Here is a 24157-nt window from a genome sequence, read left to right as displayed (position 1 = left end):
AACATCAGGCCTTCTCCAGCCTGGGCCTTCAAAATCACCAAAGGGTCCTTGTCTATTGCTCTCTTCCCCTGATTCACCTCCATCTGAGGCCTCCTCATGTGCTGAGTAACGTCCTCTGACACAGAAGGCGACACAGAAGTCAGGCAGTGTATATAAATGTCTGCAAAGGGACACATTTTACCCCCCTTGACTCACTATCTGATGATGCCATCTTAAGAAAATTCCGACTTCCAAGGGCCAAGATCCTTGAACTACTACAGGTTGTGAAACCACATCTTCAGAGGGCAACAAGAAGAAACAACGCCTTAAGTTCAGCGGTGCAGTTGTTAGCTATACTGCATTATTATGCTGTTGGAAGTTTTATAGACGTGGTGGTGCATTATTATGCTGTTGGAAGTTTTATAGACGTGGTGGGGGATGGCCTGGGGCTCAGCAAATCTACAGTCAGCAAAACTGTGACAGCAGTAACACCTTTGCTGTTACAGCTTATGAAGAACATCCTGATTTCCCAGAAAACTCCTGAAGAAATCCAGCTGGCCAATCAACAGTTCTACAGTATTGACAACATCCCCAGAGTGATTGGCATCATCGATGGCACCCTTATCCCAGTGTCAAGCCCTGTAAATGAGCCCTTGTACATTTGCAAGAAGGGCTATCCAGCACCAGGGGATGTTCACTGACATTGTGGCAAAATGGCCTGGAAGCACACATGACTCTTTTGTGTGCTTCCAATTCTGCAGTTTGCCAGGTGGCTAAAGGTGGTAGCTTTGGTGATAGCTAGCTGCTGGGAGACAGTGGATATCTTCTTCACCCATACCTCCTGACACCTGTGCAGCATCCAGCCACCATTGCAGTTTAAACCATTTGTTTAATCTGACACAACTTCTGTTAAATATTTTGTTTATTTGCCAATATGCCCCGCAGACTTAAATGAACACTTACAAAAATTTTAAATAATTTTGAAAACAGTGTGTATACTGTGTGTGTATGTGTGTGTGTATGTGTATGTACAGTATATATATATATATATATTTGAATGAGAGAGAGAGCGCAAGTAGTATTCTGTAGGTATAACCATACTTATAAATATATAATCTATCTATCTATATATATATATATATATATATATACAGTTGTGGTCAGAAACACATACATACACACACACACACACACACACACACACATTTGTAGAGAATATTCTATATTCTAATTCTGTAAAAACATCAAAATCACTCACTTATTTATACATTTTTGTTAATTTATTTGGGTACATTCATTTATTATAAAAAATAGTGTGATTTGAGTATTAACACTTAATATAAGTGAAAACCTTTAACATACTGTTTTACCAATATTGTTATATGAGAAATTTGTCTTTATGAATGTTTTAACAAAGATACTCACTTGACAAATGCACCTTTTCTTCGTGCAAACGAAACAAAGGCTGCGTTCCAATCGGCATGATTAATGCTTTCAGAGGGCACTTCGAAGGGAGAATAATTTCGAGGGCCACGCTGCTATATAGTTTCAAACTGAATTTGTAATAAAAAATATATATTTAAAGGCGAATTAGGTAAGATCTAAGCACCACAACTTTAACTCTTCCAAATCACTCAAAGTGGATGGTGAAATCTTCGAAAGGATTAGGGCATAGGGTCGATAACTCTGAATAGAACACACCCCAAACTAACAACGACCTATGCCTCTAACCACAGGTGAAGAGCTGTCGTTCCAACGACACAAGTTTGCGATGCAGTTTGCGAATGTTCGTTTGAACTATGGTTTTGGGAAACACCGAATCGTTGAACTATGTTGCTAACGACAGAACTTGCGACCATAGTTGGCTAACGATGCTTTTGGAAAACGCACCCCAGATTAACTTTGGTTTTGGGGTTTTATTCATTTTTCACCCAAAAATGAAAATTCTAACAAATTAAAAAAAAATAATAATAATCACTGACTGTCATTCATTGAAAGTTCTGGTCGCCAAAACTTAGAAGATACAAAAATGTTATCAAATGCCTTGAGCATGCATCATATGCTAGAACAAAAACACGTTTGAGCTTCTGTGTTTACTAAATGTGACCCTGGACCACAAAACCAGTCATAAGGGTCAATTTTTGAAATCTGAATAAATTAGCTTTCCATTGATGTATGGTTTGTTAGAATAGGACAATATTTGGCCGAGATACAACTATTTGAAAATCTGGAATCTGAGGGTGCAAAAAAATCTAAATATTGAGAAAATCACCTTTAATGTTGTCCAAATGAAGTTCTTAGCAGTGCATATTACTAATCAAAAATTACGTTTTAATATATTTACGGTAGGACATTTACAAAATATCTTGATGGAACATGATCTTTACTTAATATCCTATATCAATAATTCTGACCCATACAATGTATTTTTGGCTATTGCTACAAATATACCCCAGCGACTTAAGACTGGTTTTGTGCTCCAGGGTCACAAATGTTATATGTTCTATGTATGTGTGTCAATCATTGTTTGGATGTAAAATCTATTCCTTCCTTGACTCCTTGGAAGTTTTGGATACCTGGACTTTCAATGAAGGGGCAGAAATCTTCAGTAAACAGTTCTTCAGTTTCAGTAAACATCTTAATTTGTGTTTCGAAGATTAACTAAAGTCTTATGTAACGACATTAGGGCGTGTAAATGATGACAGAATTTTTTCATTTCTGGTTGAACCATTTAAATCAGTTGGTGATATCAACCAATGGGGTTCATCATCTGGTAGCAATTGAATTAAATTCTTTCATAAACCATATGTCCATTTGACATTTTAAACATGCTGTTTGTATACTGACTGGCTTTTACAGGTCAGAGTGATGAACGATCTAGGCCAGAGGTGGAGGAGCGACTCACCCCTGAGGATGTGTTCAGTCCGAACACTGACCAGTCTGCCCCACTCCTGCAGGGAGAGCAGATTCCTTCAGCCCACAGGGACAAAGCTGAGAATGATCAACCACCTTCCCTTGTGAATGAAGAAGACAGTATAGAGGAGAAAGACAAACCCCCAACCGACCCCAACAACAATAATACCTCTCTAGAAATTACACGAGATGCCAACGATGGAGAAATACCTGAGGAGAATTATTGCTCAGATGAAATTGCCGTGGTGCTGGTTGACAACTCGAGTCCCTCGGCCCACCTGGACGAGAGTGATACGGTGAAGATCATAATCACAATGAGCTGTAACCCACAGACGGCAGCCGAACTGGAGGAGTCCGTCAAACAGAGCATCTTAGAGTCAGCTCAGTCCCACCTGGGAGAATCCGACTGTCCTGTCAAAATTCCTGTCATCACCTTCGATTCGCCTCACGAAGTGGAGGAACCCTCTGCAGGTGATGAAAAAGAAGGTACACCTGTTACAGGAGACAGCTCTGTTCAGGAGAAGTCCAAACATCAAGACAGTCTTCTTGCCAAAGAGCCAATCAGTTCTGACTCTGCTCAAGAATACACAGAAATAGAGAGCAATGAGCTTGAGATGCCCAACCTGAGCCCCCAAGTGACGAATAACAGCTCCTCAGGCATTGATGTGAACTCCCACACTGAGGAAAATGACCCAGCTGAGCTTAAAGTGGATGTTGATGGATTCTTGCAAATTCCGGCAGTGTATATGAGGTGGACTCTGAGTGGAAGATCACATGCTAGGGGACTCAGTATCTACAGTGGACAAGACGCTGTCCTCATTAGCCATAGAGCTAAAGATAAGCTCGGTACAATGACCTCCTCTAAATCAGACTTAGAAGCCAAGGAGGGACAGATACCCAATGAGTCCAACTTTGTTGAGTTTGTGTCTTTGCTGGAGTCTATCAATAGCACCAGATTTGGGGGAGGAAATGAGGCTGAGAAGGAGAATGAAGAGCGAAATGGTGAGTGCTGATTTATGCATGACACTGGATTTAATATCTTTACTCAAACTAATGGTCCAACTCTTTTCAGAGCAAAGTATGATGGTGGAGAAGAACTTGGATGTGTCAGAATCCAAAGGACAACAACAGGAGCGTCCAAATCCCCCAAACAGTCTGGCTACAGACACAATGAAAACCATTCCAGAAACTTTCATTCCTATTGTCTCTCCAGAAAGGTGGGTATTATTATACCATCTGGCATACTGTAAATTGCTTTGGATAAAAGCATCTGCTAAATGACTGCTGCTATTTACTTTCTTTTTAAACCTGAATGGAAGCATGATATTTTTACAAATAGAGAATAGATAAAAAAAAATATTGTTTTTGTTGTTATTAATAATAACACCAATAATAAAATATAATAATATGTACATACTGTACACATTACTGTAAAAAAATGTTGGTCAGTTGAACCTTTTAAAATTTTTTATTTTAATTAGCAAGGACTGAGACACTAAAGGTACATGGTGATAGAAAATTTGTATTTCAATGCTTTTGTATTCTCGTTCCCCTGGTGCTTTGGATAAAAGCATCTGCTAAATGACTGCTGCTATTTACTTTCTTTTTAAACCTGAATGGAAGCATGATATTTTTACAAATAGAGAATAGATTAAAAAAAATATTGTTTTTGTTGTTATTAATAATAACACCAATAATAAAATATAATAATATGTACATACTGTACACATTACTGTAAAAAAATGTTGGTCAGTTGAACCTTTTAAAATTTTTTATTATTTTAATTAGCAAGGACTGAGACACTAAAGGTACATGGTGATAGAAAATTTGTATTTCAATGCTTTTGTATTCTCGTTCCCCTGAGAAACTATAGATTCGCAAAACTCTTGAAATATTTTCTTTTTCAAATAAATGCTGTTGTTTTGAACTTTCTATTCATTAATAAATCTTGAAAAAATGTATCATGGTTTCCACAAAAATATTATGCAGCACAACTGTTTTCCACCATGAAAATAATTTTTCAAGCAAATCAGAATTTGAGAATGATTTCCGAAGGATCATGTGACACCGAAGACTGGAGTAAAGACTGCTGAAAATTCAGATTTGCAATCACAGAAATAATAAAAAAAAAAAGTATATTCAAATTAGGGTTGCACAATTAATCGCGATTACAATTACGGATGCCACAATTATGCAATCATTTAAAGTGGCAATTAATCGTTCAAAGTCCACTTATGTTATTCTCCGTGCTTACGATGTGTTTTTTTTTCTTTCTACAGGTTATCTTAAGGGTTTTTCCATTGTTTTAATTTTAGTATTAATATAACATTATAATAACGTGTATATTTTTACTTTTTTATTTAATAACGAAGAAACCAAACCAATGTATAGTTGACATTTGTGGCTTAATACTATAAAAAGCTATAAAAGTGTTTCAGTTAAAGTGTTTTCAGCTTGTTTATTTTCATCTAAAAATATGGCATGCAGTTGATTCAAACAATGGTATAAACATCATTCAATGTAAATTGTGATAATCGTAATTAATCATCGCAATTTCACTTTCAAGGGAATAATCGACAATTATGATTTTTGTCATAATCATGCAGCCCTAATTCAAATAGAAAACACTAACTTCAAAAGTTATTACAATTTCACAATATTGCTTTTTACTGTAGTTTTTACTGTATTTTTGTTCAAATAAATGCAAACTTGGTGAGCATTAGAGACTTTCAAAAAATAAAATTTCTGAATGGTAGTGTGTGTACCCACCTCATATAAAACAACAGTTATTAATACAAATTCACTTTTTATGGTTAACATTCTTTTTGTCCTCACAGTCCACAGACAGATAAGGAGAGAGACCCTGATTATGATTCTCTACCCTCACAAACGTCCCAGTCGGAGAGCTCCATGCTTCAGGTCATCTGTAGACCAGAGGCTACATCCAAAGAGGAGGCTTACACTTTTCACACTGTTCACAGTGAGTACAGTGGACAGACAACAATGACAGACACAACTGTAGTGCATTGTGTGCAATGTCATATCTATCTGGTGTTTGTGCATGTTTTCTGGTGTCTTTTAACATGTGCAATATATACAGGAGAGAGACCTCGGAAACTGTACAATGAAAGAGCTCTAAACTTACCCCTTGGCACCGAGCTCATCACGGGAAACATATGGTGCAGTATCCTATTCCATTTCTCTTTTACAATCACATCAATTAATATTAAATCAAAATTAAGTTAAGAATAAAAACAGCTGGTAGAGAGTTGCAATATCACCATCTCTCCATTAGTGATCTCCTCTCCACATCCTCAAACTCTGAGGGCCAGGATGGGTTAGTGGGAGGTCCTTCTGAATGCCCCTTCCAGCGGCGCATCCTTCCAACACGCCGACTCCGGCCCAGGAGAACCCATCTGGAAATCTTCCAGGTATAGAATCCCTTTTTTCCACATATTAAGCTGACACTGACATAACACAATAGAAATACATAGAAAGCATTGCTAGTTTGTTGTAGGATAGTTCACTCAAAATGTAATATTCAGTCACAACATTTACTCAGCATTTGAGGGCTTAAATATTTCTCATGCACAGGAGGAGGACTCCTTAGATGAATCGTCCGAGACATCAACCCAAGAGAAACCCTCAAGAAAGCTGTACTACAAACTAAAGGTTTTTCCTGGGAAATGGGTGAACATATTGTACGATCGCCTAACCTTGATTGCATTATTAGACAGGTGAGTGTGACACTGAAAGTGTTGGGATCCTTTTTAGACATTGCATTGCTATTCAAATAACACAGGAACAGAAAGATGTGCATTGTTTTTGCAGGAACGAGGATATGACTGAGAACATGGTAGCTTTTCTGGGGTTTGTGCTTCTAAATGAGGGCTGTTTCAAAGACATCTGGGTCTTTCAGTTCTGCCTGGTCATTGCTAGCTATCAGTATTCCTTGCTGAAGGTACCACGTTCCTCATTTTACAGCCTGTTTTTGCTGAAAATTAATCTACTGCTTGGCTAAAGCCTCTTATGTTTTATAGAGTGTTCAGCCAGATGCGGCTTCACCTACTCATGTGAGTTTACTAGAGAAGCATTCAAGTAAATTTCATATAATTTTTATTTTTAACTGGATGAAGAAAGCTGATAGAAACAGCCTGTTTTTTGTTTTTTTACAGGGCCATAACCAAATTGTCATCTACAGTCGTGCTGCATATTTCTGTATGTTCTGTGGCCTTATTTGGATTTTGGAGATAGTATTGAGAACACCAGACCTCCCTGTGTCCACCGTCTATGGCATCACAATAGTAACGTCAGATGCCCTTCAGTACCTGCAAGACATTATAGTCGGTATGTGATTTTCTGCATTGAAACATACAGTATGTTTGAAAAATTACAGATGGACATACATGTAGTCAAACATGATGTTGATCTGATCTTTACAGGGTTTACATACTGCTTTCCAGTAACATTCCTTCTTGGCTTCTTTCCACAAATCAACACATTTGTTATATACTTCTTAGAACAAATCGACATGCACTTTTTTGGAGGTACAGGTCTGTATCAATGCAAAATAATTTTTGGACACTTTTTTGTCAAAACATAGATAAATAAAAATGCGGGAGGAAACAAATGTTTCTGATTTCTGCTTAGCTGCAACTGGGCTCCCATCTGCCGTGTACTGCATCGTACGGAGTCTTATAGCGCTATCTTTACTCTACGGATTCGGTCTTGGCGCTTTGAAGGTAAGATCTGTTGGAATTATGTATTTTGACAACATGCATTTAATCTGCTGGAATAAAATGATGCAGTATACTTCAAAAATGAGTAGCTCATTGCTACTAGTTACTAGTAACTAATTAATTTTTTAATGCAATACAAGCTAGATTATACGTTTGTAATGGCAATGGCATCTTCTGTGTAGGAGCCTTGGGATGAACAGCATATTCCAGCACTTTTCTCTGGTTTCTGTGCCCTGCTAGTGGTCCTGTCCTATCATCTTAGTCGACAAAGCAGTGATCCATCTGTGTTCTTGTAAGAACATTGGGCACTTTCCACAGATCATTTAGTTGGGAACATTTTGAACTGCTGCCGTACCTTGAAGTCCTCAAAATATGTCAATGCTCAGAAACCAAACACTGTTTGTAAGCACATATTTTTTTGTTTGTTTGTTTGATTTTTATCTCAGCTCATTGATTAAGTCCAAGCTGATGCCATCACTTGGACATGGTGAGGAAGAGGAGGAGGAAATATCTGCTGAGAGCACAGACCCTCTTCCAGAGAAACTCAGAGGCTCAGTGGTGGGTACCTTTATTCACTTAATATTCAGAAATGGTCTTTTATTTCACCTGAGAATTGACAAGAGTAATCAAATGTACACTACTGTTCAAAGGTTTGGAGTCGAAGATTAAAAAAAAAAAGTTTTTGAAAGAAGCCTTTTATGTCTCTCATGTATTTGATTTAAAAGATAGCTAAAACAGTAGTATTGTGAAATATTATTACAATTTAAAATAAGTGCTATTTGAATATACTTTAAAATGTAATTTATTCCTGTTGAAAGATTAAAAAAAAAAAGTTTTTGAAAGAAGCCTTTTATGTCTCTCATGTATTTGATTTAAAAGATAGCTAAAACAGTAGTATTGTGAAATATTATTACAATTTTAAATAAGTGCTATTTGAATATACTTTAAAATGTAATTTATTCCTGTTGGGGATGTTCATTTCGGTTATTTTTCCTAACCGACAACCGACGCTCGTTAACCGATTATTAACCGTTAACCGACAAGATTATTTTAAATTCGAATTTAATTAAATTAGAAAGGATACGTGTCTGTGACCCGTTAAAAAATACTAACATTTGTTTTTGGAATTTGACAATGAACACATTGCGACCATGCTTGGGACGGCCCACATAAACGAGCCAAAATGCTTTTCATGTCTTGAAATAATAATTTCTTAACATTAAACATTGACTGTCAGTCTTTATTCACCTGTTTCTCGTCGTAAATAGTGTGAATTACATCGGTAATGTCATAGAATAGCACGGCAGGGCACATTGTAATGCAGTGTTACATCGTGCCCCATCTGCGCAACTGGAATTTAAAACTGGTTACTGTCTTCTGATAGTTAGCGAAGCATTAAAAAATAATTTAAACTGATAAATAACAGATTGGAGATTAAAATAATAGCAGATTTGTCTAATTTTAAATGAGTAATAAAAACTGAGATGAAAAATTTACTTAAGCCAGAAATATAATTTTACTATGGTAAAATAAATGTTCAGCGATATCTTCAAAAGACTTTTGAATTTTGGTGCACTTTTTTTCTCTATATAATGTTGATATAGTAACTAATAAATACTGTAAATTTTGTTATGCTAGCACGTGTGGAAATATTTAAACCACGCGTGTTACAACTTACCCCGCGTTACTTTGTGCCCCACGCTCCCCATATAACGATAAATAGGCCTATACAAGAAATATATTTTTACATAAATAATAAATTAATAAAACGAAAGAAAAACTGCAACAAGTAGCCTAGTCTTCAGAGTTTCAGTTCATTTTTGTGCTGCGCAAAAGGAAATAGACGGCAGAAAGCGGCATCCTATTTTTCTTTAGGCTTATTTTACAAAAGCACAAAGATTTGTTTTTATTGTGAATGTACACAAATAAAGGCAAACTTTTAGAATTCCGATTATCTTTAGGACTAAAAGGAGTAGTTGCTTCCACTGTTAGAAGGAAAAAATTCAAATAATTGCGCCGGCGCCGCATGCGCGCGCACAGTTAAGCATTGCTACCTTGACAATGCAGCCTGTTCATTATCATAATAAAATACAGTCAGTCAAACATATGGAAAAAACACACTGCTCGGTTTAAATATGTAGTAAAATCTGTGCTGTTAAGCGTTATCACCGTACCGCCGTGAATTATGTTATGCAAACCATTTTGTTTTACGTGGATATTGGAACGCGAGTGAAGTAGGCTACATAATAAATAATATTTTGGCATTCTTGTTCTTTTCTAAATACTTTTAATTGAAAGGCTTTGTTGTGGAGTGAGGGGAACTAAAATAGCCTAGCTATGTTTACAGTGTTTATTATAATGTTTGTAAACATTTTGTGTCGGCATTAGGCCTATTTCTGAATGAAATAATAAAATGCGACTTAGACGTAATGTTTTTTTTCCCTTTAAAAACAATTTTTTTTATACGCGTAGCGCATTTCAACCATGCAGCAAACCTTTTTAACTATTTTGATAAATTACTAAAAAATAAATAAATTACTTTTTAAACCGTTTAACTGATTGAAATAATCAGTCAAAATTCTTACGGTCGGTTAACCGGTTCAAATGAACATCCCTAATTCCTATGATGGCAAAGCTGAATTTTCAGCATCATTACTTCAGTCTTCAGTGTCACATGATCCTTCAGAAATCATTCTAATATGCTGATTCGCTGCTCAAGAAACATTTCTTATTATTATCAATGTTGAAAACAGTTGTGCTGCTTTTTGTGAAAACCGTAATACATTTTTTTTATCCTTTGATGAATCGAAAGTCCAAAAGAACAGTATTTATTTGAAATAGAAGTCTTTAGTAACATTATAAATGTCTTTACTGTTTTGTTTTTATTGTTTTTGAACAATTTAATGACTCCTTGCTGAATGAAAGTATTAGTTTCTTTTGAGTGGAATTGTAATTTTTGCATCTAAGGAATCTTTTAGTAATCATCATTTATGACTTATATTTTATGTTGCAGAAAGAGATTTTACTGTCAGATCTGGTTGTCTGTATTCTCGCCTCAATTTTGACCTTTGCAATAACAGACAGCACAGTTTTCCTTTCTCTACGGGTACATTTCTCTTACTTTTAAACTTCTTATACACAGAGAGACAATGACCACATATTCAAAAAAGCTTGCAGTTTACATATCAACTAACAGTTTGATTCTCATCCAACGCAGACATTTGTGTCCATAGTGCTGTATGCATTAGCAGCCACTGTGGGCTTTGTCACCCACTATCTCATCCCTCAGTTACGGAAACACCATCCCTGGCTGTGGATCTCTCATCCTGTGCTGAAGAGTAAGGAGTACTCACAGTTTGAACCCAGAGGTCAGTTCCCTGCACTTATGTAATGTGTCTGCTCTAATACATTGTGTTATTAATGTTAATTAATTTGAGTATACTATCTATTCAGAGGATGCGCACTTGATGTGGTTCGAGCGTCTCTATGTGGGGCTGTTGACTTTTTTCAGAGTTTCAGTTCATTTTTGTGCTGCGCAAAAGGAAATAGACGGCAGAAAGCGGCATCCTATTTTTCTTTAGGCTTATTTTACAAAAGCACAAAGATTTGTTTTTATTGTGAATGTACACAAATAAAGGCAAACCTTTTACAATTCCGATTATCTTCATGACTAAAAGGAGAAGTTGCTTCCACTGTTAGAATAAAAAATTATAATGATTGTGACGGCACCGCATGCGCGCACAATTAAGCATTGCTACCTTGACAATGCAGCCTGTTCATTATCATAATAAAATACAGTCAGTCAAACATATGGAAAAAACACACTGCTCGGTTTAAATATGTAGTAAAATCTGTGCTGTTAAGCGTTATCACCGTACCGCCGTGAATTATGTTATGCAAACCATTTTGTTTTACGTGGATATTGGAACGCGAGTGAAGTAGGCTACATAATAAATAATATTTTGGCATTCTTGTTCTTTTCTAAATACTTTTAATTGAAAGGCTTTGTTGTGGAGTGAGGGGAACTAAAATAGCCTAGCTATGTTTACAGTGTTTATTATAATGTTTGTAAACATTTTGTGTCGGCATTAGGCCTATTTCTGAATGAAATAATAAAATGCGACTTAGACGTAATGTTTTTTTTCCCTTTAAAAACAATTTTTTTATACGCGTAGCGCATTTCAACCATGCAGCAAACCTTTTTAACTATTTTGATAAATTACTAAAAAATAAATAAATTACTTTTTAAACCGTTTAACTGATTGAAATAATCAGTCAAAATTCTTACGGTCGGTTAACCGGTTCAAATGAACATCCCTAATTCCTGTGATGGCAAAGCTGAATTTTCAGCATCATTACTTCAGTCTTCAGTGTCACATGATCCTTCAGAAATCATTCTAATATGCTGATTCGCTGCTCAAGAAACATTTCTTATTATTATCAATGTTGAAAACAGTTGTGCTGCTTTTTGTGAAAACCGTAATACATTTTTTTAATCCTTTGATGAATCGAAAGTCCAAAAGAACAGTATTTATTTGAAATAGAAGTCTTTAGTAACATTGTAAATGTCTTTACTGTTTTGTTTTTATTGTTTTTGAACAATTTAATGACTCCTTGCTGAATGAAAGTATTAGTTTCTTTTGAGTGGAATTGTAATTTTTGCATCTAAGGAATCTTTTAGTAATCATCATTTATGACTTATATTTTATGTTGCAGAAAGAGATTTTACTGTCAGATCTGGTTGTCTGTATTCTCGCCTCAATTTTGACCTTTGCAATAACAGACAGCACAGTTTTCCTTTCTCTACGGGTACATTTCTCTTACTTTTAAACTTCTTATACACAGAGAGACAATGACCACATATTCAAAAAAGCTTGCAGTTTACATATCAACTAACAGTTTGATTCTCATCCAACGCAGCCATTTGTGTCCATAGTGCTGTATGCATTAGCAGCCACTGTGGGCTTTGTCACCCACTATCTCATCCCTCAGTTACGGAAACACCATCCCTGGCTGTGGATCTCTCATCCTGTGCTGAAGAGTAAGGAGTACTCACAGTTTGAACCCAGAGGTCAGTTCCCTGCACTTATGTAATGTGTCTGCTCTAATACATTGTGTTATTAATGTTAATTAATTTGAGTATACTATCTATTCAGAGGATGCGCACTTGATGTGGTTCGAGCGTCTCTATGTGGGGCTGTTGACTTTTGAGAAGTATATCGTCTACCCAGCCATTGTCCTCAGTGCACTTACTAACGATGGTTTTGCCCTCAGCCATCGTAAGAAATTAGGAATACAGTAAGTATCCTTCCAACTTATTCTTGTTGACAATTTAACACAGATATAAAAAGAAAAAATGTTTGACTCTTCCCATAATTTATATTAAACAACCCTAGCTGTATAATGACATTAGCATTATATAATGCTTATGTATTTATACAGTTAGGGTCTCATTCAGAAATCAGTCTAAAATGCTGATTTGGTGCTCAAACGCATTTATTATTATCTATGTTAAAAACAGTTGTGCTGCTTAATATTTTTGTGGAAACCATAATAGTGTTTTATTTGAAACAGAAACATTTTTGTAACCATGTAAAATATTTTTGATCAATGTAATGCATCCCTGCAATTTCTTTCAAAAAATATTTTTGAAGTCTCAAAAAAAATCTTACCAAAAAAAACTTTTTGAACAGTACTGTATACATGCATTTCTTTGTAACTTTCTATTTCTCAAAAGAATAATGTTTAATTGTCAAATACATCATTGTTTCCTAAAAATATTACGCAACTCAACAAAACTACACTGATAATAAAATATGTCTTTGAGGACCACATCAGAATATTAGAATGATTTTTGAAGGATCATGCGACACTGCAGATTAGAGTAATGGCTGCTGAAGATTCATATAAATGAATTCATTTCAAAATGAATTAAAACAGAAAAGTTATTTTAAATTGTAATAATATTTCACAACAATATTTACTGTAATTTTTAAATAAATAATTGCAGCCTTGGTGAGCAGACTTGGTAAAGTACACAAAAAACATGTTTTACTGAGCATTGTGGTGGTGTTAGCAGAAGTTAGCGTCAGACCTGTGTCAGAGCCTCCCTGATTGGTCTTTGCTGTGCTTGGCTGTATGCTGCCTCTGCACCTGAGTGGCTCAGGTGTCTGTGTCTTGCTCCAGCTGTGATGTCTTGTTGATGACAGTTGCTGGGATGAAGCTTCTTCGTGCCTCCTTCTGCAATCCCAGCTACCAGTTCCTCACGCTCATCTTCACCATCATCTTCTTTGAGTTTGACTGCAGCAGTGCCTCAGAGACATTCCTGCTCAACTTCTTCCTCATGTCCATCGTCTTCAACAAGGTCATTAACAAGTCCTACACATTTCTTTTAATTTAGTATTCATGTAGATGCATTCTGTAAAACAGGTAACATAATAAAAATACAATTAAAGTCTGCAACTTTTTTTCTAACAGAAAAAAAAAGTCTATTGTGCCAGATTATTGTCTAAAAAAGCTTCTTCGTGCCTCCTTCTGCAATCCCAGCTACCAGTTCCTCACGCTCATCTTCACCATCATCTTCTTTGAGTTTGACTGCAGCAGTGCCTCAGAGACATTCCTGCTCAACTTCTTCCTCATGTCCATCGTCTTCAACAAGGTCATTAACAAGTCCTACACATTTCTTTTAATTTAGTATTCATGTAGATGCATTCTGTAAAACAGGTAACATAATAAAAATACAATTAAAGTCTGCAACTTTTTTTCTAACATAGAAAAAAAAATGTCTATTGTGCCAGATTATTGTCTAAAATAGCTCACAGAAGACAGTACATTTAGTAACTAGTACCAAAATAACTGCCTTTGTTGTCTTGCAAACTCTTATACCAGCTCTTTGTTTTGTCAACAGCTTTGGGATCTTCTCCACAAGCTGCACTTCATTCTGTTATATATCGCTCCCTGGCAGATAGCATGGGGTAGTGCATTTCATGCTTTTGCACAAACCTTCGCTGTACCTCATATCCTTACAATCTGTCCAGTTTGAGTGTTTAAGTAAAGGTGCTATAAACCAGGAGTTTTCAAACTTTTTTAAGCCACAGAAATATAATGATCCCCTTGCGAGGGATCTACTACCTTAAATACCATAAAGGCAACTATAAATATACATAACTATATATATCTGCAAAATATTTACGATTATTTTTATCATGTTGACACTTTCTTTTTTTCCATCAGAATTACATATTTTGTGATTGATCTCATGATTTCCAGCAAGTGTTTAGAAAGCTTGAAATGGTAATAATATAACATTTGTTTAAATGTATTTTCCTTCTCTGAGTCGGGTGTGATTTCTCATGATACTTATTAGAGTGTGAGATAGTTGGGAAAGAAATCGATTATAGCACTTTTAAAGAACTGTGGTAGTATGCTAAAAGCATCGTACCTCCAAATGTATTGCAAATATTTAGTTTTATCCTTGACGGAGCAGCTCAGACTCTGCCATGCTGCTGCTGCAGACGTTCATCACGACGCTCTTCTACACGCCACTCAGCCCTTTCCTCGGGAGCACCATTTTTATCACCTCTTATCCACGGCCTGTAAAATTCTGGGACAGGAACTACAAGTAAGATGCCTGTTATTTCCACGTATACATGAAATACGCATTCGACCTCAAGAGTGACGTAATGCACTTTCAGCCAGCTGCATACTTGAGTGTGTGTTTCTGTCTTCTAGGATACTAGAAAGAACAAGTGCATATTTTATTGTGTTGAGAACAGCTGTTGAGGATGGATATGTTTGGCATGTACTTGCCTTGTTTCCTCTGGGACAAACGTTCCTTTATCTGAAGTCCAACAGTCTGTAGTAGCAGAGAGAAAACCACACTATGGTGAATTATTGATGTAGTTTCTACACACAAATGTGATGGCACAGAATGTTTCTGTTGTTGATATTAAACTTGAATGGTTTAATGCACAGGCATCAGATTAAATGGGGTGTTTGGCATGACTGAATATTTCACTTCATGAACTTTTCTTTTGGTTTTTCAGCACCAAACGAATTGACAATTCCAACAGCCGACTGGTGTCTCAGGTTGACAAAGAGACTGGTAAATACTGTCTTCATCTATACATGTCACACACACTGAACAGCTGACTGCTGTGAAAAACTGTACAAAAAATTTCCCATCTGTGTTAAAGGAATAGTTCATCCACAAGAGACAACAGTGTCATTTTCTCACCCTCATGTTGTTCTAAACTTTAAAGTGAATAAGGACTGGTGGTGTCGAGCTCCAAAAGCGTCGTAAAAGTGTTTACGTGACTTGTACGCTATACTCCAAGTCTTCTAAGCAGTAAAGTTAGTAAAGTTGTTCTCAACCTTATTGACTCCTTGAACAGTATTCAAAGGCGCTGGTATGTTAAGCTGATTTGTACCTCTAGTACTTCTGTTGTAACAAAAATAAATTAATTAAAAAATATGATGTCAGTTTAAGGTGCATCTTTTAGAATTTTTTTAGATGTTAATTAAGATTTATTAAGATAATTAATACTTTATAATTAAGACCTATTCGGCCCTCTGGTTGAGAACCACTGATTTATTATCTTATTTATTTATTTATTTTATATGCAGCATTTTAAGCTGTTTTATTATTGCTTTGTGTTTTTTTATATGCTTATATGCAGTTGCTGAGAACATTAGCAAAAATACTGTTTTCAGGGCAGTTCTAAAGGCGGTCACATTAAAGACACTCTAAAGTGCTTTGGCTTTTAATTAAAAAAATAATTATTATTTTTACTCACTTTTATTTATATTTTATTTACATCCATTTATGTTATGCTTATATTACTTACAGTATATTTCACATTTATTTAGTTTTTTATTTATTTTACATTTTGTAATTTACATTTTTTAACTGATAAAATTGATACACTTCCTATCAATAATGTTCAATTGTTAATATTATAAGCTTAATATATTCTATGATGTTTTAGAGTTTTACTTGAAAACTAAATCTTTTATTCACTGAAAATCTTGATGTCCACTACAGCTCTCAAATAAAATTGAGTGACCTCACGAAACATTTGGTCAGAGTCATTGATGTGAAATGTCAGTTATTTTATTTTATTTTTTTATTCTTTTGGAGTTTGACAGACCTTTCACTTTCATTATATGAAAAAGAAGTGCCAGAATATTTTTCAAATATTGTGTGTTCCACAAAAGAAAGTCATAGTAAAATATGACCATGTTTTGATTTTTGGGTGAACTATCCTTTTAGGATTTGATTTGATATTTCATGAAGGTTCAGTTTCATTGTAAACACTGTTCAAAGTATGTCAGATGTTGTTTTAGGATGCCATATCACTGCTATTACTGAAGACAACAATCTCCTCATGCATTTTTAAATAAAAATGTTCAGTCATTATATGCTTACCATATAGGCTGTGATGACAACAACCTCAACTCAAACTTCTATGAGTACCTGACACGCTCCTCGCAGCATTCTATATGTGGAGACCTGATGTTGGGCCGCTGGGGGAATTACTGTGCTGGAGATTGCTTCATCCTGGCTTCTGACTACCTTAATGCACTTGTTCACCTCATCGAAGTCGGCAACGGTCTGGTCACCTTCCAGCTACAAGGCCTGGAGTTCAGGGGTAAATGGGTTTAACATTATATTGTCACACTGATGTCAATGTTCCCTCTCCTCACTGTGATTGTCTCATTTCCTCAGGTACTTACTGTCAGCAGCGGCAGGTGGAGGCCATCACAGAGGGTGTAGAGGGGGATGATTCTTGCTGTTGCTGTGAGCCGGGTCATTTGCCCCATGTGCTGTCCTGCAATGCTGCTTTTAACCTCCGCTGGTTGGCCTGGGAGGTGACCACCACTAAGTATCTGCTGGAGGGCTACAGCATCAGTGAGAACAACGCTGCCACCATGCTGCAAGTTTATGACTTGCGCAAGCTGCTCATCACTTATTACCTTAAGGTACCAGCAACACTGTTGTGGGACTTTATATTTTAGAATAAATGAAGCAGTTGTAGTAGTTCAGTATACTTTTGGTATATAGGACTAAGAATTGTAAAGAATTTAACTGTTCTGGTTCAAATCACTCTTAACAATTTAATTAACAGCTCTTTTAATAGCTGTAAAGAATTCAAATTTGGAAAAAAGAAATGAAATTTCATAGCCAAATGATTAGATAACATTTAAAACCATTCTTGCAAAAAGTGTTTACACAGACTTTTACAATTATTTTTTAGAAGCATAAATGCAAAACAATAATTTTTTTTTAAATCTGACTTTCAGCACAAGGTATCATAAACTTGCTGAGAAAAATGGGTATCATACACTAAACAACTGAGGGTCACACAAGTGACGCATGACAAATTATAAACAATATGTGTTCTAAAATCAGCTCAGAATATCAAACATGTTCAATATGCTTCTACTGAATGGAATCAGAGTCTGATGCTACGATGCTCTGATTCTACGATTTTCCGTGAAATCTGTCAACTCAAATCTGCAGACCAGTAAATCAGGGCAAAAATCTGTGCAAAAGTCGTGTAGTGTATTCCAGCTTTCTGTAACTTAAGTCTCACAGTTCGTTTTAAGCTATGTGTTTGATTCATTCAAAAGGATTGACTGTTCAAGAGTGAGACTACACTAGTTGCACTGTATGTCTTTTATTTGCTAAAAACAACTGATTAATTTAGGCATCGGTCTGTTTCGCACTATACATTCAGCAGCGATGTTGTAGCACCACTGAATGAGTAGTATGGAAACACTGTCAAGAGTATTTTAGTGTTGTGTTCCATCCATATCAACAGTAGAATGAACGTTTGAGAACTATTTCTATTGAACTGATTCATACCCCTATATAACGTACTAATGCCCTATTGCTTTATCTCTCAAGTTGTCTATATAATATAAACATGATTTATGTGTAGATAAATTTCATATTATACATATGAAGTACCTACAATGTCCTTGATTTACTGTGGCAGGTTTATTATTTATGATATAGTGAGATGGACGGCACTCATGTCTCTGTATTTTCAATAATTTCTATCTTCAGAGTATCATCTACTACCTGGTGATCAGCCCCAAGCTGCAGATATGGGTTAAAGACCAATCCATGCAGGAAGGACTGCAGTCATACACTAAATGGCATCATATTGAGAAGGACCCGGCTGTGCTCAGCATGAAGATTGATGAGGACTATGTCCACTGTCTGCAGGGGGTCACCAGAGCCAGCTACTGTAACGTCTACCTGGAGTGGATCCAATACTGTGCCAACAAACTAAAGGAGGTGAGGAGACACAAATGACATTTATTAGTGTGACTGAAGGCTGATTATACACTGTTAAGGTGATCTAAAGTTCTTTTAATCTAAAGTTTTGTTTTTTGTCCTCAGCCAGTAGACAGCGATGAAGATTCTCCCTTAGTTACTTTGTGCTTTGCTCTATCTGTGCTTGGAAGGAGATCCCTCAGCACAGCAGCGCATAACAGATCTAACAGGTACACTTCTCAACATTAGTGTTGTCATATTAAGACAAAGATAATGTGTACTGCCATAAAAAGAGATTTCATGTTTCAGTGATTTCCGCTGCAGTCTGGAGTCATTCCTCTATGGCTTCAACACGCTGTTCAAAGGTGACTTCCGTATTGCTGCTAAGGATGAATGGGTTTTTGCTGACATGGACCTGCTACAGACGGCGGTGACCCCAGCCGTGAGAATGAGTCTGAAACTTCACCTGGTGAGATGACTGGATGTCTCATGTCTGGATATGACACAACATGACAGACTATTCACAGCCCATTTACCTTTAAGTATCTCAATAATTGGACTTATACAGGACCACTTCACAAGCCTGGAGGAGACGGAGGAGCCTGCCGTGCTTTACGAGGCCATAAGCAACTACAGAACCAGTCTAGTGATATGTCACGAAAGCGACCCCGCCTGGAGAAGAGCGGTACTGTCCAGTCGAGACACCCTGCTCACGCTCCGGCACATGGTGGATGAAGGCGTGGATGAGTACAAGATCATCATGCTCTACAAACAACATCTCAGCTTCAAAGTTATAAAGGCAAGAGAGCAAAACTATATTATATATATATATATAAAACTATATTTTATTTTGTGGTGCAACGGATCACAAAACTCATGGTTCGGATCATATTACGGATTTTGAGTCACGGATCGGATCATTTTTCGGATCAGCAAAAAATAAATAAATAAAACCCCATTAGTGAAAGCTTACTTTAAGTACTTCTATACCACAGCAAAACTACTAGCTTTAATAAAGTTAGTAATAAAACAAGAGCAATTACACAAATTACAAGCATAGATGAATACAACAAAACACAGTTACAAATAAAGTCAGGAACAGTAGCATTCAGGTGCAGAAATGTAATAATTAAGTGTAAAATAACACAATAGTGCTCACTGCACAAGTTAAATACAGATTAATCTCTGCTAGAGCTGTGGTGTTATTTGATTAGCAGACAGAAACAGGTATTTATTGGCTGCTGTCTCTTTAAGACCAAATGCACGAACCTAATACTGACACACATCCGTTTTTTTCTCAGCTGTTTACGTTTACTTAAGACATAACCGACTGTGTTTACTAGAATACTTGCCAAAACAGGTATTTTAACATAACTTTGTGTGTATGTGAAAGAGGAATCAATTCGCTGTTCACACGGTGTCTCTCTCTCTGCGTGTGTGCAGTAGCGGCTGAGCGTACAGAAAACAGCGTGCAAATTAAAATTGCTTAAATGTGTAAACTGGCAAGACAAAACATGTGCAAATGATAAACTTTAACTCTATGATGGTTAAACTTAACAGTTAATCCACAAATCACATGCGTGCCAAACCGTGCAGCTTGAGCCGTTCGGATCACGGATCATCTACGATCCGTTGCACCCCTAATATTATTATATACATATAAAACGTCAACATTTTTGGAGTAACATTTTATTAATTACTTTTTTTATGAATTCATACGTTTATTCAAAAAGTACACATATCTAAAGTGACAAAGACATTTATAATGTATACAACAGAAGCAAAACTCTTTTTATCCATTCAGATAAATAAAGAATGTGTGCGAGGGCTGTGGGCTGGTCAGCAGCAGGAGCTCATCTTCCTCCGGAACCGCAATCCTGAGCGTGGAAGCATCCAGAACTCGAAGCAGGCTCTGCGAAACATGATCAACTCCTCCTGTGACCAGCCCCTGGGTTACCCCATGTTTGTGTCCCCACTCACCACCTCCTATACGGGAACTCACAAGCAGATCAGGAACATATGCGGCGACCCTCTCAGTTTGGAGACCATTCGCACCTGGCTGCGTTCCAGGTGGTTTCGGTATGTATGAGGAATAATTCACACAAAAATGAAAATGTGCAAAAAATGTACTCACCCTCAGGCCATCTAAGATCTTGATGAGTTTGTTTCTTCATCGGAACAGATTTAGAGAAATTTTGCATTGCATCACTTATCTACCAATGGATCCTCTGCAGTGAATGGGTGCCGTCAGAATGATAGTCCAAACAGCCGATAAAAACATAGCAATAATTCACAAGTAATCCACATGACTCCAGTCCATCAGTTAACATCTTGAAGTGAATAGCTGTGTGTTTGTTAGAAACAAATCCATCAAGACGTTTTTAAACTTCAAACTGTTGCTTCCGGGCCAAAGTATGAGTGCTCTATCCGTAATATTGCTTTTTTCAGTCAAAAAAGCGGTCTCACCTGAATCAGAAGAGAAATATGCACAAATTAAGCGAAAGAAGTTCTAAACAAGTCTGTTGGTGGATTTTGATGTGAGAGGACAACAGGGGGAAGAAGCGTTACTATTTGGCCAGAAGCGACGGTTTAAAGTTAAAATGCCTTAATGATGGATTTATTAAAAATACACAGCTCACAAGACATTAACTGCTGGACTGGAGTTGTGAGGATTACTTGTGGATTATTGTGATGTTTTAATCAGCTGTTTGAACTTAAACTTTCAGCTAATTTGCATTTTTGGGTTAACTATTCCTTAAACAAGTCCTCTCTGTTTCTATAGTCTGTAAAGGTCTTTTTCTAAACCTTCCTTGCACTTTCTAGGGTGAGGAAAGATAACCTTACCAGCTGTAACAGTGGCATGAACATGGAGGATGTGGATTGTGCTGGGTCCTCCTTAAATCAGAATCATAACTCCACCACATCCCAGAGCCTGAGCCTTTATCACGGCCGCCCACGCAGCTCCCAGTCCAGACACCACAGAGGTCAGAACATACTATATGAATCTGTACAGTTTGTAGTCCTAAAGCCTGTAAGGAAATTAACATATTAGTTCAAATAATATTTTTCCCCACAGCTCACCGGGAGTATCGCAGTCGCTCAGTGCAACCTCAGGGCCAGCGGCCCCCTGTCACCAGCGGATCGGGTCCCATCCTGGACAGCCAGCACGGCTCGGGCTCTGGAGGCCCCGGGCTGGTGCAGCGCCTCTCCAACAGCCAGCTGTCCTTCAACACCTCCTCCATTGCCTCTGTCTTTTCCCAGGTGCCTCGTTTGTCCACAACAGGGCCTCTGGCTTCAGCCACAGGTCAGCATCGCTCCAGCTAGGTGTCTTCCTCCAGCTCCACACTAAGCCTGCTGTTTGGCAAGCGGAGCTTCTCTAGTGGCTTGGTCATCTCGGGCCTCTCTGCAGCTGAGGGGGGGAACACCAGCGATACACAGTCCTCAAGTTCTGTCAACATCATCCTGGGCCCGTCCTGTCGCTCGAGTCGTGCAACACAGGTGAGATGATGTCTTTGAGGTGTTTTTACAATGATATACAAAACAAGAAACAAAAGCTTGGACTGCTATTAGCCTCCAGATAATATACAGAGGATTTTGGCAATTTTCACCACATGCTAATTCCCCATTCAAAGGTTTTTATAGACAATCTAGACATATAAAGCAGAGGCTAGTGAAACACTTAAAAACACTTCAAAATTATTTATAACTTAGAAAAAAAGGATGTTTATAACACTTCACACTATAACATTTCAGATTAATCATTCAAATTAATCAATTTGCAGTGTTCTTTCACTTCTTTGCCTTATTTAACTCTCAAAATGTTATGCACCCAGGATCCAAAATGAACTTCAATTAAAAAAAATAAAAATGTACCAGACAGTAAATATTTCATATCCACCATCCATCTGCATTTTACATGATTTTTTTTATTAAATAATGCACTTATGTCCCTAAAAAGATCATTATTTGACATTTGTAATGAACAGTAATGAGCTAGTCTCAGTTTCATATTTTTGTTTTGGTGGATACATTCTTTATAATATACTACTGTTCACAAGTTTGTGGTCAGTTTTTTTTTTTTTTTAAAGAAATTAATACTTTTATTCAGCAAGGATGCATTAAAATGATCAAAAGTGACAGTAAAGACATTTATAATGTTACAAAAGATTTCTGAAGCATCACGTGGCACAGAAGATTGGAGAAATGGCTGCTAAAAATTCAGCTTTACCATCACATATTACATTTTCAACTGTATTAAAATAGAGAACAGTTATTTTCAATTGTAAAAATATTTCACAGTATTACTGGTTTTACTTTAATCAAATAAATGAGACATAAGAAACTTCTTTCAAAAACATTTAAATATCTTACTGACCCAAAACTTTTGAGTGGTAGATATAACTACACAAGGTCTGGAGTTAACTTCTCATGGTAAAACAGTTGAGAAAAATGTTTTCTTTAATAGGGTTTCACATCTTTTATTTGAATATAATGCATTTTTTAAGTTAATTTTGGACCCTGAATGTACCTAATCAACCTATTTTTTTTCTTCCCTCTTTCTCCTTTCAACCGGTTTTTCTTTTTATATTTATTCTCTATTTTTGTATCAGAAATAAGTGACTTTTACAGATTTAGAATTTAGAGTAAAAAGTTATTGCTGAAATTCTTAATTCTTTCTTTTCAGCAGTGGACATCAGAGGCGTATGAGAGCATAGATGCCACCTCCACCATTGCCACAGGACCCAAGGTCCACAGCACAGAGCCAAGACGACTCCACTTCAGCCTTCCACGAGACCACATGAGACCACAACCACCAAATGCCTCAGCCCAGCATGGTCCTACTCCAAAGCCCTCAAGTAATGTACATACAGATGTCTTTTTTTAAAACAAAAAATCTGCCATGTGTAGAAATGTAAGTATAAGGGGGGGGGGGGGGGGCGCCCTTTACAAGGGGGGGGGGGGGGGGGGGGGACGCTCTTGAACAGGCAAAAAATGTTTATGGCTATAAAAAAAAGATGTATGAGAGTGGGCAAAAGCTTGTTACTGTCCATCTCTGAGATCAAATGGTGGAATCTGATGGCTACAAGTATTTACATTTGCACTTTGAGTGTATGCACTTCATGAACACCATCACTGACAGCGGTGATTATTTTTATAGTGGCAAAATAAGAACCGTTGCCTAAGTAATGTAAGATCACGTGACTAAAAAAAAGTGTCAGGGATGGTTACATAGTAGTTTTCT

The 24157-nt window shown here is 36.8% G+C and overlaps 1 protein-coding gene across 1 annotated transcript in view; it reads left to right on the top strand.

The window, feature by feature from the left end:
* The window catches only part of LOC107552953 (pecanex-like protein 2), a 28391-nt gene extending 4554 nt beyond the window's left edge, over window positions 1-23837 (top strand). The window contains 31 exon segments of the mRNA XM_016235014.1: window positions 2839-3894; window positions 3965-4109; window positions 5730-5872; window positions 5993-6071; window positions 6188-6323; window positions 6487-6629; window positions 6724-6853; window positions 6933-6965; window positions 7068-7239; window positions 7335-7445; window positions 7543-7634; window positions 7814-7923; window positions 8078-8189; window positions 10645-10737; window positions 12552-12702; window positions 12788-12929; window positions 13818-13995; window positions 14539-14647; window positions 15123-15252; window positions 15677-15735; window positions 17066-17281; window positions 17359-17612; window positions 18703-18936; window positions 19042-19145; window positions 19240-19384; window positions 19484-19714; window positions 20720-20994; window positions 21739-21899; window positions 21992-22413; window positions 23600-23673; window positions 23675-23837. Coding sequence (XP_016090500.1) covers window positions 2839-3894; window positions 3965-4109; window positions 5730-5872; window positions 5993-6071; window positions 6188-6323; window positions 6487-6629; window positions 6724-6853; window positions 6933-6965; window positions 7068-7239; window positions 7335-7445; window positions 7543-7634; window positions 7814-7923; window positions 8078-8189; window positions 10645-10737; window positions 12552-12702; window positions 12788-12929; window positions 13818-13995; window positions 14539-14647; window positions 15123-15252; window positions 15677-15735; window positions 17066-17281; window positions 17359-17612; window positions 18703-18936; window positions 19042-19145; window positions 19240-19384; window positions 19484-19714; window positions 20720-20994; window positions 21739-21899; window positions 21992-22413; window positions 23600-23673; window positions 23675-23717 — 5483 coding nt within the window. The 3' untranslated portion in view covers window positions 23718-23837.
* The last annotated feature ends 320 nt before the right edge of the window (window positions 23838-24157 follow it).

The sequence above is a fragment of the Sinocyclocheilus grahami genome, unplaced genomic scaffold (assembly GCF_001515645.1).
Source record: "Sinocyclocheilus grahami isolate Dianchi unplaced genomic scaffold, SAMN03320097.WGS_v1.1 scaffold461.1, whole genome shotgun sequence".
Taxonomy (NCBI): Eukaryota; Metazoa; Chordata; class Actinopteri; order Cypriniformes; family Cyprinidae; genus Sinocyclocheilus; species Sinocyclocheilus grahami.
This window is presented reverse-complemented; position numbering and strand designations above follow the sequence as displayed.